The 14,470-nt window shown below is 44.2% G+C and overlaps 1 protein-coding gene across 2 annotated transcripts in view; it reads right to left on the reverse strand.

Moving 5' to 3' along the window:
• Positions 1-2,986: 2,986 nt before the first annotated feature.
• The window catches only part of LOC135908751 (protein toll-like), a 64,101-nt gene continuing 52,617 nt past the window's right edge, over positions 2,987-14,470 (reverse strand). For both annotated transcript variants that reach the window (XM_065440598.2, XM_070522438.1), the window contains exons 4-6: positions 11,610-11,748; positions 8,038-8,353; positions 2,987-3,419 (exon numbers count right to left, since the gene is read on the reverse strand). In XM_065440598.2, the coding sequence (XP_065296670.1) occupies positions 3,038-3,419; positions 8,038-8,353; positions 11,610-11,748 (837 nt within the window). In that variant the 3' untranslated portion in view covers positions 2,987-3,037. The remainder of the gene's footprint in view (positions 3,420-8,037; positions 8,354-11,609; positions 11,749-14,470) is intronic.

The following is a 14,470-nucleotide window of genomic DNA, read 5'->3' on the forward strand; positions in this document are numbered from 1 at the left end:
CAATGAACCATGCACAATCGTCAGCAAAAGCCTAATCGGCACTGGTTCACTACTCATATCAACAATATCATTAGCGTTTATCAAAAAAGGAATGGTCCCAGTACATTTCCATGCGATACGCCAGAAGTGCCTGGGAGGCAGCTGGAACAATTAGAATCAATACTAATGAACTGTGCGCAGTTAGAAAGATAAACAGACACCCAGTTAAATACGAAAGAGCGAAGCCCAGCAGATTCAAGCTTACATATTTGTTTTGCATATAGAACGAGGTCAGCCACTTTCTTAAAATCTAGAAATATAGCGTCAATCTGCCCGAACCTGTTTAAAATATCAGCGAAGCCATGAACTACAGATGTTAGTTGTGTGACTGTAGGAAGTCCCTGTCTAAATCCGTGTTGGAATGAAGATAGAATGCCTCTGGCGTTAAAAAAGATGGTTATAGAAGTGGCAACAATGTGCCGAAGGAGTTTAGAAGAAGGCGTAAGTGATATCGGACGAAAACTTGTTTAGAGATATGAGGTTTTACGCGCCAAAACCACGATCTGATTATGAGGCGCGCCATAGTGGGTGACTCCGGAAATTTGGAACACCTGGGCTCCTTCAACGTGCACCGAAATCTGAGTACACAGGTGTTTTCGCATTTCTTCCTCTTCGAAATGCTGCTGCCATGGCCGGGATTCGATCCCGCGACCTCGTGCTCAGAAGCCGAACACCATAGCCACTAAGCAACCACGGCGGGTAGGACGAAAATTTGTAACAGATGATGCCGTACCTTTCTTAAGCATTGGCACAATCCGGGCGACTCGCGAATGCGGAGGAAGATTGCTAGAGACACTTTTCAAATTCGACAGCATGAATGACACGCATGCGGATGACCCAATGCTTGGTTCGGGAGGAGACGATGCAGCTGTTTGCCGTATTTGGAAGTTTAAGTTCGAAAAAAAAGCACTGTAGAAATACGTATTGGAATGTTCCGCAATGCTTGCTTTATCGATGACAAAAACGCCATTGCGCATAATTTGGTGCACAGACTTGTTTTTCCTACACAAGTGCCTCCAAAAAATTTGCGGAGCATTTCGAATAAAGCTCGCCAGCGTGTGTTCAATGTAGTGATCAATGAAGTGCAAGTTGTGCAGCGGCTACAGAGTTTCGGCAGATACGTATTGGTTTTAATTGCTTTAGTGTTCGTTTTATATGCAAGGCCTTACGCATGATCCAGCAATTTCTTTTCTGCATTTTCCTCATTGTATTGGGAGTAAAACATTTTATGCAGTACGTTCAAATTTTTTAAAAGTTATCCCATATTAGATACGCGTCCTTTTCTTTAAAATAACTCAGTCATAGGTCAAGGTAATCCCGCACGCTTTTTTCCTTGGCACGTGAACATTATTTTACGCAGACAGGCTTTCTAGTTGGGTAGTTGTTGGAGTTTTGGATGCTGCATGACAAATACACCGCATTGTGATCGGAGATGTCGTTTTCCACCAAAACACGAAAATTTTCCGTCAAAAGGGTGATAAACACCAGGTCAAGTAGGCAAGCACAAGTGCCCTAGACACACCTGGGTTTTGCAACTGCCTGCTGAAGGTTATGTTGCAACACAATATCAAGACTGTAATGCATGCCAGGGCGGCAACCATAAACAGGACAATTCCAATCCCATCCAGGCAGGTTAAAAACGACAACAAGAACTGTTTTATCGTGAATGAATTTAGGCATGTGATCAGCCAAGTCGGGAAAAATGTTGCTGGTCAATCAGGTAGTCGGTAAACCGGAAATAAAAGCTAATACCGACCCCAGCAGAACAGTCTTAAGGAGACGCTCCCGTTATCGATGAAGCGCGGTAAAGCAAAAAGCTTGGATACCTTGCTTCATCAACACCGCAATAGCACCACCCATTGATTGTCTGTTGCGGCGATAAGTCTTTTGTACTGGTGTCTCCCGTACATGGACCGAGATTGAACTCAACAAGCACGCAGAGCTTTAGCCTGCACACACTAAACACTTCACAAACAATACAATGCACTGTTGTGGGCATGGCAGAACCAAGAGACAGCGAGAATCGGCCATAATTGTGGAGCAATAATAACTGACCTGCGTGAAGCAGAGGAAGTGCGTGTTAGGCCACATGCCTTTGCTCGGCTCGCCGTGCCCACCGAAATCGAAAGCATGTGAACAGTCTTTTATAGGGGCATTGGATGACGTAATGCCCCTGGTAGACGGTGCTAAGCTGGTGATGACACGAGGCACAGGAGGGCAGTAACAATGCGTCGCTGATATAGATGAGGCCGCCAGGCATGCGTCATTGCTTCATTCATCTTGCGGCGATGTTTTCTTGCTTATAAGGAGGCAAACCAGCATGAGCGCTGAAGTGATATATGTCATGTTGTGTTAATTTTTTGACCGAATACATGTTACAGACTGTACTGAAAAAGCAGCCCCACTATATTACCTTCAAGACCTTCCACAAAGAAATTGTAATTGGCCTAAAAGACCTAGTTTCTGCTAGTATCAATGTGCGGCGGCCTTCGTGAAAAATTTTACGTTTTATTTACTTGTAGATACGTCACAAAAATTTCGCAAAAGCACATGTTTCTGACACAATATAGCGCGCCACAAGTGCTAGCCGGAAGCGACGCGTATGACTCAGAGCGCGCGCACGTGGGCGCAATTTCCGAGTTTAGAAAGCTTCCGCGGCTGTCCGAGGCGCGCTGAGAGATAGCGGAGACGACTTCCTGGCACTTCCATCATATGGGCTAAGCAGTATAGGGCCCCGTATTCACAAAGCTTTTTACTTATAGTCGTCCGCCGCCGCTAATGAATTATCCAGCACACTATTCGCTATCATTCCTTTCCCTACGGACGAATAAAGCGTTAGATTTTTTCCTTAATACAGGCCAAGGTGCACGCGTCGTCTGCTCAGCTTCTACTTGAAGGCTGCTATAACAGAAAGAAATGACACAGTTACCAGCCCTGAAGACTTGGCAAGATTGGTTGTCCCTTATTATACGCAACATATTTTTTTTATTCAAAGTAGTCAAAGTGATATTTCCTCGGAGTTGACGCTAAAACACTGTCCTTGCGGACCGGGTGTGAGATACGTCCCCTGAGAAAACGGCTCCGCATCTTGGGTGCTAACAACGTCGATCGCGGTGTTCGGCGCAAATCCCTGGCTGTCGCCTATGAGCTTCCTCCTCGCGTTCCTCTTGGGCAGCGATTGCAGCAGCCTCTTCTGGAAGTTGGGCTCGCCCCAGCGCAAATGGTTGGCTTCGCGCACGTACTGGCGCAGGTCTTCGTCCAAGGCGTCCAATGCCTCCTCGTCCACCAAGACAATGACCAGCAGGTTGACGCGGTCCAGTAGGGCGCGCTGTTGGGCGAACCGGAACTCCCAGCGACACCATTCGCTCAACGCGAAGTTCCTGCGAAACATCACACGAGATTTCGTCGCTTTCTGGGCGAATCTGCCTCGGCCTCGGTTACCTTGTCTACATCTATCTAAATGATTAGGAACGGAAAAAATTGGTCTCTTTGGCAATCACAGTACGGATTTCTATGAAGCTTGTTCTGCTTAAAGGTAGAATGCAGACTCTAGTGACGCTAGCAAATGAATGTTTTGTTCAAATTACCGTTTAATTTACAGAGATTGTAGAAATTTGCAATATTAATCACAAAAACTAAATTATGACTTTCTATAGCCGTTTATCTACTGCTTCTATTGTTTCTGTTGAATGCAACCCACTTCGTTCAAGTTAGTCCAACAGTTCTTTAATAAAAGCATTTCTGTGTTTGAAATGCGTTTCAATAGGGAAAGTGCAGTTCACCTTGAGCTAAAGCGTCCTATTATAAAGCGGCACATGGTGTAAGAAGTGAATATATGTCACCCGAAAACGCATGTTAAAATTTTACAACAACGCGTTCTCACCCTTTTAAAAAGTTTGTTAGCAGCATCTCACTCATGCTTCTACTCTAGAACAGGGTTGGTTTGCATACGTCTAAAAGCAGGTGAACCTTGCGGGACTGCTACTTTCAGAGGCCTATGGCAACATGAATATTGCGTACCCTTACGCGCAATCAAAATCTGTGCCATTAGACAGTTCACTTCTTGGCGTTTCCAGCGCACTACGACACGGACACCTAAAGCACCATTACAATCACGCAGACATGCAAATGGATTCTGAAAACGGTGCATGAGCATTGAATGCGATATGGAGCTGCATATTATGACATCAAAAGATGTCATAATATACTGGCGGAGGGATGTGCTGTTCACTCTAACGTCCAAGCATGACGTCAGCGGTCACAACACCGGTCGTTGCTCCTACGCAACTTGCTTAATACCTCTAAACTGTGGTGCCCGCAGCGGAAATAAAAACTTAGCCGAGGTAACTACGGATATTATACTGCTTGAGCAGCTCAAATGGAGAAGATGCTTTCAAAGAGGCCACGAAATACGAACACGTATCCTTTTTGGATTTACCCAGAATGCAGTCACTTTAGACGTTGTTCTTCCCAATTCTGTGGACTTCCACACTCTTCCTGGAAAGTTGTGTTCATTGTCGTTTATTTATTTATAGGGAGAGAGGGAAGGGTGGAAGAGGGTTCTAAGAGATTTCATGGTTAAGTTTTCTAGAACTCGTCAGCTCATGCACCCCGCCTACTTGAAGACTGGATTTCATTTCTTGATTCAAAAAGCCGTGGGATACAGTTAACTGCAAAGAGCAGGGTGACGTCACGGTGAGCCGAGTAGAAAAAAATATTTCACCATCATTACTATGGGTTTGCAAGCAAAGAATGATTTCTTCACTAGTTCCTCACGAAAAGTCTCCAATAAGTACAAGTAGCCATCGCTATTTTCTCTCTATATCATTCTGTGAAAACGCCGACGATAATTGCTGCTTGATAAGTCAGATATAAACATTAGTACGCTGGGCTGCATTTTAACTAACATTATACAACATTCCTTACAAGTTTATATGTATATGAACCTCGAGAAATGCGCTGTTCCTCCAAGTACAACGTGACATATTATATATATATGTAGCCGACGTGGACTTGCTAGCAATATCGTAATTTAACAACAAATAACTAAGTGTGCCGACAACTACAGGCAACACACAAGACAATCACAGTCTTTGCGAAACATGCAGCCAGATGAGATTTTCGTTTGTCGCCACATTGAAAAAGAGATTTCAAAACGCCCATGCGAATAGGCGAATTTAATGCCATGGCAGGAAGCAATACTTCTGCTTCTTCAAGTAAAGATGGGTTAAATAGATGTGCAGATCTAATGTAAATGATGGCACACATGGGAAGCGAAGCTTGCTGAGTCGGTAAGATCAATGATTTGCAATTCGATGCCTACACGGCTTTCACATATAGAGCTATAAATATATCCGCCACGACATTGAATGACTTAGCAGCCGTGTCAAAACCGGGATGGCATATGCAAAAAAGCGCCCCTTTCATACCACAACCGCATGTTGGTGCTTACGACTGGCACGAATCTTAACAATTATTTCTAAACGCTTTATAGTGTTCTTGTTTCATATCTGCGTTTGCCTTTTTTTCGTGGTTATATTTCATGGTTAATTTTTTTTAAAACACGTCACCTCATTCAAAGCACAGACTCGTGGGCTAGATTTTATTTGTTGCTACGAAAAGGCGTGTCATGCAGCTAATTTCAAAGAGCAGGGTGACTTCGTGGCAAGAATTGACAAGGAACGGGCGAACTTGGAGGTGATTTCTTCTGCTGACTCTTGCTGTGCGTGAATAGAACGATCGACTATTGCGCTTACGAGCTATTTGGATTACTTCTATACAAAGGACGATGGAATTACCATGGTGATTCGAAATAGACGACGCACATTTAAATTTAGGACGCACTAATGTTTTGTGAAGCAAACGCTTCATACTGCTAGAGGTGAGAGAGAAATTACGCCTCAATAGACAAAGTGATTGTTGAATAATGACATGTTCTTTGTGTACGTGCCATGAAAGTGTCCTTGGTAATGTGGACACCTAGGGCGAGGGAATTGAGAGAGTGGATGGTTAATAAGAAAGTAGTTACGAGGTGGAAGATTACTCTGAAATGCCGGGAAATTCTCCTTAATTTACTTTTGTTTGCATTGTTTCATGAGCCAAGTAGAGCAATATGCAGAAACGCTGTGAAATTCTGACTGAAGAGTGACATTCCCAGAACCTTAAATAAAAGCCCTCATGCAGATGCACTCAAGCTTGACCCCAGTTGGGTAATCTTCGATGGCTTTATGAGGACTCCGTCGCTCATTCCCCAATTCTTCGGTAAATTTACACTGTGTGAGATTTTCTGCTGTGTCGTCGCGGCGCTATGAGTTCTGATGGCTATGCCCTTAGGATAGCTTCCACAGCCAGCAAGGAGGATACAGAAGTGCGCCTTCACTGAGTGTACAACTGAACACTCACTGATGGCAACAGCTCAACATTACATTATCCGTAAATCATGCGAAGAGTGCATATAAGGATAATCGATCAGTGGTGGTGCTCAGTGGCCTTATCAGCAGAGTGCAGTTGCTGAGTCGGCTCTTAGACCAGTGCGGGTAACTTGCTTTTGTTTCGGCAATCAAGTCAGAACCACTTAATCGGTAAAGAAAAGTCACTAATTGATGATGATGTTGACGATAGTGAATTTTTCAAGGTATTGTTTACTAATAAATTAATTGTTACTGCATCTTACACAGTTTTATGAGTCATAGCTTCAAATTGTTTACCACAGTGACGAGTCAGCGTTCGTATGAGAAAAAATGAAGGTAAAAAACGAAAAATGAATCCACCGGTAAACGGCATCAGGCCTTCAGATTGCGTCTCTCCTACAAAATGAACTTTAATTCACCTAGTTATTTAAACATTTATTGCTTTCGTGTGTATTCAATCGTAGTGATAAATGTAGAAGCATATCTCCCCTTTGGAATAGAATGGACGGGAAGCATCGAAGCTCGTCGAAATCCCTTGATTATTTTAGCGGGACATGTGTCTTGCTATTTCCGTCAAGTTAAAGTAACCATATGGTCGCTAAGGCCCCAAACGATCCTTTAGAGGATCGAAAGATTATTCTAAGGTCGAAAAAATTTTAAATAATTTAAAACAATGAAAACGACAATTAATGCTTCAGATTATATTCAACCAGCGCAGTTTCACTCCTCCAGTTTGACCATACGACTCCAGGACCAATCTATTTAAGCATTCGTTTTTACCAAAAACGAGTGTTGCATGGAACTTGTTATCAGCACATTTGGTTGGCTGCAACACTATGAAATCTTTTTTTTATTATATGCCCCCACAATATAGCCAGCAATGGCACTTTTCAATCTTTTCATCAATCTCAATCTTTTCAATCAATCTTTTCAAACAAAAAACAGAAAACCTATTGTTATGATATGACTAAAATTAACAACATTCTTGACCGGAGAAGAGGATGCAGGGGAATGAAGTGTAGAGAGAAAAGTAGGTGGCACGTCAACTTTGGTGCCTTAAGCAGGGAGGTGGGGGATAAGAGATTAAAAGAAGAACGAGAGATAGAGGTTGACATCACCAGTGCAAACACATGGGCACAAATGCAAGTGCAAACGCGCGCACTGCAAACGCGTGGCGTCATTGTCCAAGAATCTTTGGGTTCTATTCGACTTCTTAGCGACTTCTATGCTGAACACAGTCCAAATGGAAACGACTGCTCATCGCCTTCATGTGCGACACGGGGCTCTCCAACACTTGGTGACGCACCCCTGGTCTCAATTCACATAAGGCTCAGGTGGAACAATTGCCGCTTATGAATGCCAGATTACCCACCCCTGCCGCCCCACCACCACCACCAAACACATCACTTACTCGATCGTCTCTTCACGGTTACATGACTCACGGATGGGTGCGTCTCTCGTTCCGATAAGGCTTTCGATAAGTAGGCTTTCGGAAGAGCCGCCTCCAACCGGAGGCGCCTCAGTAAAGTTCTCGCTAAGCTACCAACACTTATCCTAGAGGTACGCCCAAAAAAGGGTTTGTTCTCACTTGGTCAAGACGAGCAGCGTCCTCCTGGAGCAGGCGACGGCATCGCGAATGATGTCTTGCAGGAGGAAGCCTCCCTTGAAGTTGCGCTCGTACGTGCAGTACGTGAACCCGTGAGCTGACAGTAGCGGAAGGATCTCGTCATGCACCAAGCCGAAGTCCCTGCTGCTGAAGGAGACGAACACGTCTAAAAGCTTGTCCGTGTCCTCTGAGATGCACCGTGACAATCCGCAGAAGCTGCAGTCGCGAAGCCAGGCGTTGAGCCTCCGCTTCTTGTGCAGGTAGGTTGCCGCTAGAGCCAGAAGGATCGCCAGGAGCCCTGTTGACAAAAGCCAAAGGAACCGACTGGTAAAACTTGAAGTTTCAGTGATTATCCATATTTTATATTACAACAGTACACCGTTTAGTGAAGTTTATCCAAACTGTATGAACACAGGTACCTTTAACAAGCAGGGCAAAGGGCTAAGTTCATCCCCCAACTCACAGGCGTAGCATTCGACAGTCAGCAGCAATGGCAATTCACAACACATTGAACCCGAATTTGACAAGATGTTAATCTGGAACACTTTCAGAGGACAGGTATTCAATACCATGAAATATGGCGTTCTGCGTGCAAAACCCGCGATTTGATTATGAGGAACGTCTTAGTGGTGGACTTCGGATTAATTTTTTTCACCAGGGGATCTTTACCGTGCCCCCAATGCACAGAACACGGATGTTTTCGCATTTCGCTCCCATCGAAATGCGGCCGCCATTTGTCGCGATTCCATCTCGCCACCTCGGGCTTAGTAGCGCCACACCATAGCCGCTAACCAACTGCGTTGGTTGTTCAACAACGTCATCCAGCAGCGCTTACAGTAAATACATTCTCTATTTCGGTTAAGCAGCAAACACTCTGTAACGCTTTTTTTCTGTATTCATTTAAAGAAGTACACTGTTAATAGGCACGAATGCGCCCTCTGTGTTCAGACAGCCTGCTTGGAGAAGAAAGATGCCTGAGCTGGCCTATGACTTAACGACGCAAAAAACTACTGGCTCAGAAAACCAAATGACCACGCGCCAACTCAGCCGTAAAGTTCCGTCTAGGTCACGCCTTTCTGTGTGTGTGATGTGACGCAAAACACTCGAGCGGTCTCCAGGAAATGCCTGGGGTGCATTTCCTGGAAAATCAAAATGCATTTCTACCTCGGACCACCTCCGAATGCAATCACCTGCCAGAAGCAGCTACAGCTATTACGGATGCTCGACGCTTTAAGACTTTTTTGAATAACATGCTTAACATTGCCTAATTATTTGCACCTCGTTTGCTCTTTCTGTTTAGCCTGTTTTTTTATATTTGGATGTAGAAGTTACTCTGCTCTTTCTTAGTTTCAACTGAACATATTTTGTATTTTTTGTAGATTGATCCTGCTCCATATTGTTATTTTACCAATTGTTCTTTCTTCAATTTTGCTCTGTAATATGCCCCTCGCCTCTGTAACGTGCAAAGCCAAAGGGTAAAAAAAAGAAAATAGATAAGTGCGTAGTGCGTGTGCGGTAGCGAGACTTCTAACTTGCGTGACTAGACGGCTGTGTTGCTTTGATTAGGTTACTGGTGATAAAGTTATTACATTAGAATAAGCAACAATGCACCGAGGTACAGTGTACATTAGAAGCAGCGAAAAGCTCCGTTGAATCGGCGCATCAGGTTGACTAACAAAACATGTAGCACCACTCTGATGTTCAAATCCCAGAAGCGAAAATTCGGGATGCAGATATTTTTCGCCGAGCACCAAGAGCACAAACACCAGCCTAATATATAATCTAAAAAAATGGTACCTAACTGTTGCACCATCGTGCCAACTACATCATATTACAATGGTCGCCTTAGATCCTGAGCGAGGTATCTCTTGCCGCCAAGCGTGTGATTTTCAGGCAATCGTCGTGTCACATTTCGTTCGAAGTAAGGGGAACAGTGCTACACCTATAGAAGGCTTAATTACCGTTATCAAAGGAATGATTCGCTTAACCCGTTAGTTGCAAATGTCGAGACAATGCATCATCACCACGAGCGCACACTGGTGCCAATTATGAGTTGACTCGTCGTGAACGTTTCGCAACTTTTGCACATGTGTATATGGGAAGTTTCTTGTACTGTTGACCGACAAGCAGTACACAATTACCTTTGCAATGTTTCTTTTTTTCTACGACACCAGCAAAATGCAATAGCTTAACCTGGTATCATGTTTGTTTACAAAATGTGGCGTAAAATATGCAGGTTTAGCAAAATCCAGCAGTCGAAAAAAAGTTCTTTTGAAATTTGTCATGGCATTTCAGGTATTCCACCCTTATTGTGGATGCAATGATATTATTCAGGTAGCGTTTCTTGTTTGATCGAGCGATTCCGCACTGAAGACAGCAGTTAACCATTACGTCTGTACCGTAGTATAGGTGGGTTTATTGTAAGCCCATTGGCAATACGTTTTTTCTGCGGCGAAGCGAACATAAGCACGGCAGGCGGCGGCTATCCTCTCCTGCAGCTGCCACAAGAGGAGAGGGAAGGCCGGTAAAGAACATAGATGTTTGTAGGAAACTCTATGGCAAAGAGGACGAGTGGTTCATTTGAAGGATCGCCCGACTTTGTGCGCAGGCGCGAGAGACAAAATCTGGGGACTTTTACTTCTTGAATATATGACTCTGCCTAGGCACTACGGAGGGGGCGTCCTAGCGCACGTTGTATGCGCTTGCGTATGCGTGTATGCGTTTGCTCCTCGGCGTGCCGATATTGCGGAGTGGGTTGGAGTTTGTTTCCGATCGGACGCTGGCTGTCCTCTGGGACTTCATTACAAAATAACTAATTAAGTTTTCTACTACTGCTGCTACTACTCCGCAACAGTTTTATTGCCTACTCAATCATTAAACTGGATAAAGAAACAGTGAATGACATATTTTCATTTACCCTGATATTCCATAGATGTTTTCATTAGGGGACTGCATGTGGAGGCGCAGTAAAACAAGTGGTCTTCGGCTCCATGCCCTTAGCCTTGCTACCTCAGAAAGTTGTCGCCAGGTGTAAACCTTCAGCTGACCCAGAACTGCCGCACTACAGCGCTGCCTCTTAAATAAGCATACCAGTTGGCGTTCAGCTAATTGCGCACTCCGCAGCCCGGTTGCGCGAGAGTATGCATTAATTGCACCTCAGTTACGCAAAATAAAAATGCGCCAATCGTCTCAAAGCACTCGCTTCCGCGAAAGTACTTCATTTCTCGAAGGACCGCCCCATGGTCTGAAGTCGCACTTAAATAATTTCGCACACACAACTTATAGGAAGTGTTTTGGTGCGCTCGGATATTTAAATCCGTAAACATTTCTATATTTACGCAATGAGAACGCTGTCCGTGCGTCCGTCCCTCCTTCGCTTAAGATCGCTCTCAAGATAGAGCCTGTGCAAGAACACGACGACGAACGCGCGAGCAGTGGCACAAACACAGCTCCGTGACCACGTGACATGTGCAATCGGACACGCACTAGGCTCACTTTTAGAGAGCCAGAACTGCATTTAATTATTAGTAGAACAGTCCGCACCAATTACTCACCCATGGACAGCAGGAGGTACGTTGTCCCTCTTGGCACCACGGTTGGGCAAAGGTCCTTCTCTCCTAAGGTAAGAAGTGCCTTTCCAGACACGCCTGGGTTGGGGCTTTCGGCACATATGATATCTTTTGCATCCCGTATCTGGGAAAGAAATGTGGGAAAAAAACCCGGAGTAATAAAAAAAAAGTTTAGATGTGAGTTAAAGATGAAGCTATATTATTGGGGCTTTGTTACAGAAGTTTAGCCTGCCTTCAAAACGAACCGTTTCAAATAAAGAGGCCATTTAAAGCGGCCCTCCCTTCTGCATAATTATGGATAATTAGCGCAGGTATCTCCGTTTCTAGTATTGGCTCGTATTAGACATTTATGTCGTACAGTTTTCCAAGATGCTTTTGATCAAGTTTGCTGTTTCAAAGTTGCTTGCAACATGTTTGTATATTTATTCGGAAGGGAGGTGGCGAAATTTGCTGGGGTTGTCACGTGATAACGCCTCCTTACAACTTCCTAGGTTTGCTTCTCTTTCCAGTAGGCAATGGCAACGGGACATACAAGCACACATCCGAGAGATCTTTTTCTTTTTGTCTTCAGCGGCTGAAAACGTGCTTGCGGTCGACGACTGGAGAAACCAGTTTGAACCATCTGGGAATTTTGCGCGCACTCAAAGAACTCTCACGCAAAGTCAATTTCAATAAGATGGCCGACGAGTCCATTACCAGATCACGTGCCGCAAGGAACACTTTTTCGATGATCGTGAAACCATCGCATCACACAATGAACTGGCGTCTCCAATATAAAAGCGAAAGGCACCCTCTTACAAGTCAAAGAAAGCCACCTGGCTTAGAATAAAGAAGTTATTCAAGGGAAGGAAAATAGAGTCCATAACAGCGCGAGCAGGGTTAAGGAATTTTGCGTACGTAAAGACGCCTGGTTGCGCTAGTCGTAAAACTGCCTAGTCTGTGCTATGCATTTTCCGTACTAATTTTTTCTTCGTCATATGCTGTATAAGCTGTTCAATCAAGAAATCGACACTGTTTCTGCTTCCTCTCGTGTCCTTTCGCGCTTTTGAGGTACCGCTGTGTCTTATTTATTTATTTATTTGTACTTTTATTCATTCATTCATTTATCCGCCTGATAATCTATTACGATAATCTATTATGATATTCTATTAGTGACATGCTTGAGAAGTTAGTTCATTCGGGTGTAATGGCGCAAAAGGACTAAGGCCATCCTGCGCCAGCGACAAGATATTAAGAAATCAAATGTTAAAGCACCGAACACTGCGTTAATTTATAGGCTGTGCAAAAAAACAGTTTCTTCTAAAAAGCACAAAAAGTCAGTGAAGGGCACTAGAGGTTCATCTCCGAGTATTGAGGCGGGTTGTAAAGTTATGTGTACGTTATAGAGATTCTGTAAAAGCTTCCGTCTCTGTGTATGAGTATGTGGACATGTCACAATAATGTGCATTACTGTAAGTGGTTCATGACACCTCTCGCAAGTTGGCGGGTTATCGTTTCGGAGAAGAAAATTGTGTGTAAGGTGTGTATGCCCCATTCGGAGTCAACATAGGATAACCTCATAGAAGCGTTGTTGGTGAGTCCACGATTTCTACTCGCTAAGCAGGGGTTGTATTCTGTGTAACATGTTATTTATGCAAGAGTCTCATTCTAGTTGCCACTTTGGTGCCAGGATCTTACGAATAATCGGATACTGCCTCTGTATGGAAGTGTTGTTTGCGCTATGCCTTCGTGCGTTGCCATGAACGCGTATCTACCTGCTGCTTCACTCCCTGCTGTGCCACCGTGGCTTGGGACCCAGCAGAATCGTATGGTTCTTCCGTAGTTATCAAAAGCCACCATGTTTATGATATCGTCAAGCAGAGGTTCAGACGCGGCGTTAAGGTTTGGAGCTCTTAGTGCGCTCAACGAATAGGCATATATGACAGCATTCTTCTGCTCGTCGGTGGTAATTTGTTTACTGCGTCCATATCGCATAAACTTCGGCGGTAAAGACTGAAGAAAAAATATTTTTCCCAGAGCTATATTCCCAGTTTTTCGTTATGATCCGGATGCCTGCATATTCTGGCGTTTTAGAGCGGTCAGTGTAAAAGTCCGTGTAGATATTTCAGTTTTCTTGAATAGCTCGGAACTCTTGCTAGTAACAGCGCAAAATATAGACAAGGGACGTCCCTTGTCTATATTTTGCGCTGTTACTAGCAGGATGGAAAACCAACAAGCCCAAGCTGCTATTCTAGCGAATCGGAACTCTTGTATTATGTGTTCTTGTAGAATATCTTTTTTCTTAAGATGTGTTAGTGTCGAGTCAAAAATCTGTGAAAAGTTGTATCATGGAGTCGTTCTTGGTGGCCTTTCAGCAACCTTCAGGGCCACATGAGGAACATCATAGGTCTGACAGCATTCTTCGTGCCGTAAGATAAGTGCCCCGAATTATGTTCGGTTTGTTTGTGTAGTGTACCCGTGAATTTCACTGTGTTAGGACGCCGTAGCATATATGTTGTGGCGATGACCGAATTCTCAGTACATAGGAAAGTGTGAGTAGTGCTCTACGGTGCTGTAAGGAAGGCTCGTTGCAGTCAACATATAAGCTTTGGACATGCGATCTTCGGTAGGCACCGCTGGCCAGTCGTAGGCCGAGATTATGAACTGGATCAAGTCGCTTGATGTATGACTGCCTAGCTGCACTATAATCTACACTACTGTTGTCGAGGATACTATGTACAAGGGCCCGCTATATACATAGTAGACAAGTTTGGTCAGATACCCAGTGCTTGTGGGATAGCACCTTGAGAATATTTAATGCTTTATTTACTTTAACTTTAGTTGTGTTAATGTGGGCCAGGGAGTTC

This window comes from Dermacentor albipictus, chromosome 7 (genome assembly GCF_038994185.2).
Source record: "Dermacentor albipictus isolate Rhodes 1998 colony chromosome 7, USDA_Dalb.pri_finalv2, whole genome shotgun sequence".
Taxonomy (NCBI): domain Eukaryota; kingdom Metazoa; phylum Arthropoda; class Arachnida; order Ixodida; family Ixodidae; genus Dermacentor; species Dermacentor albipictus.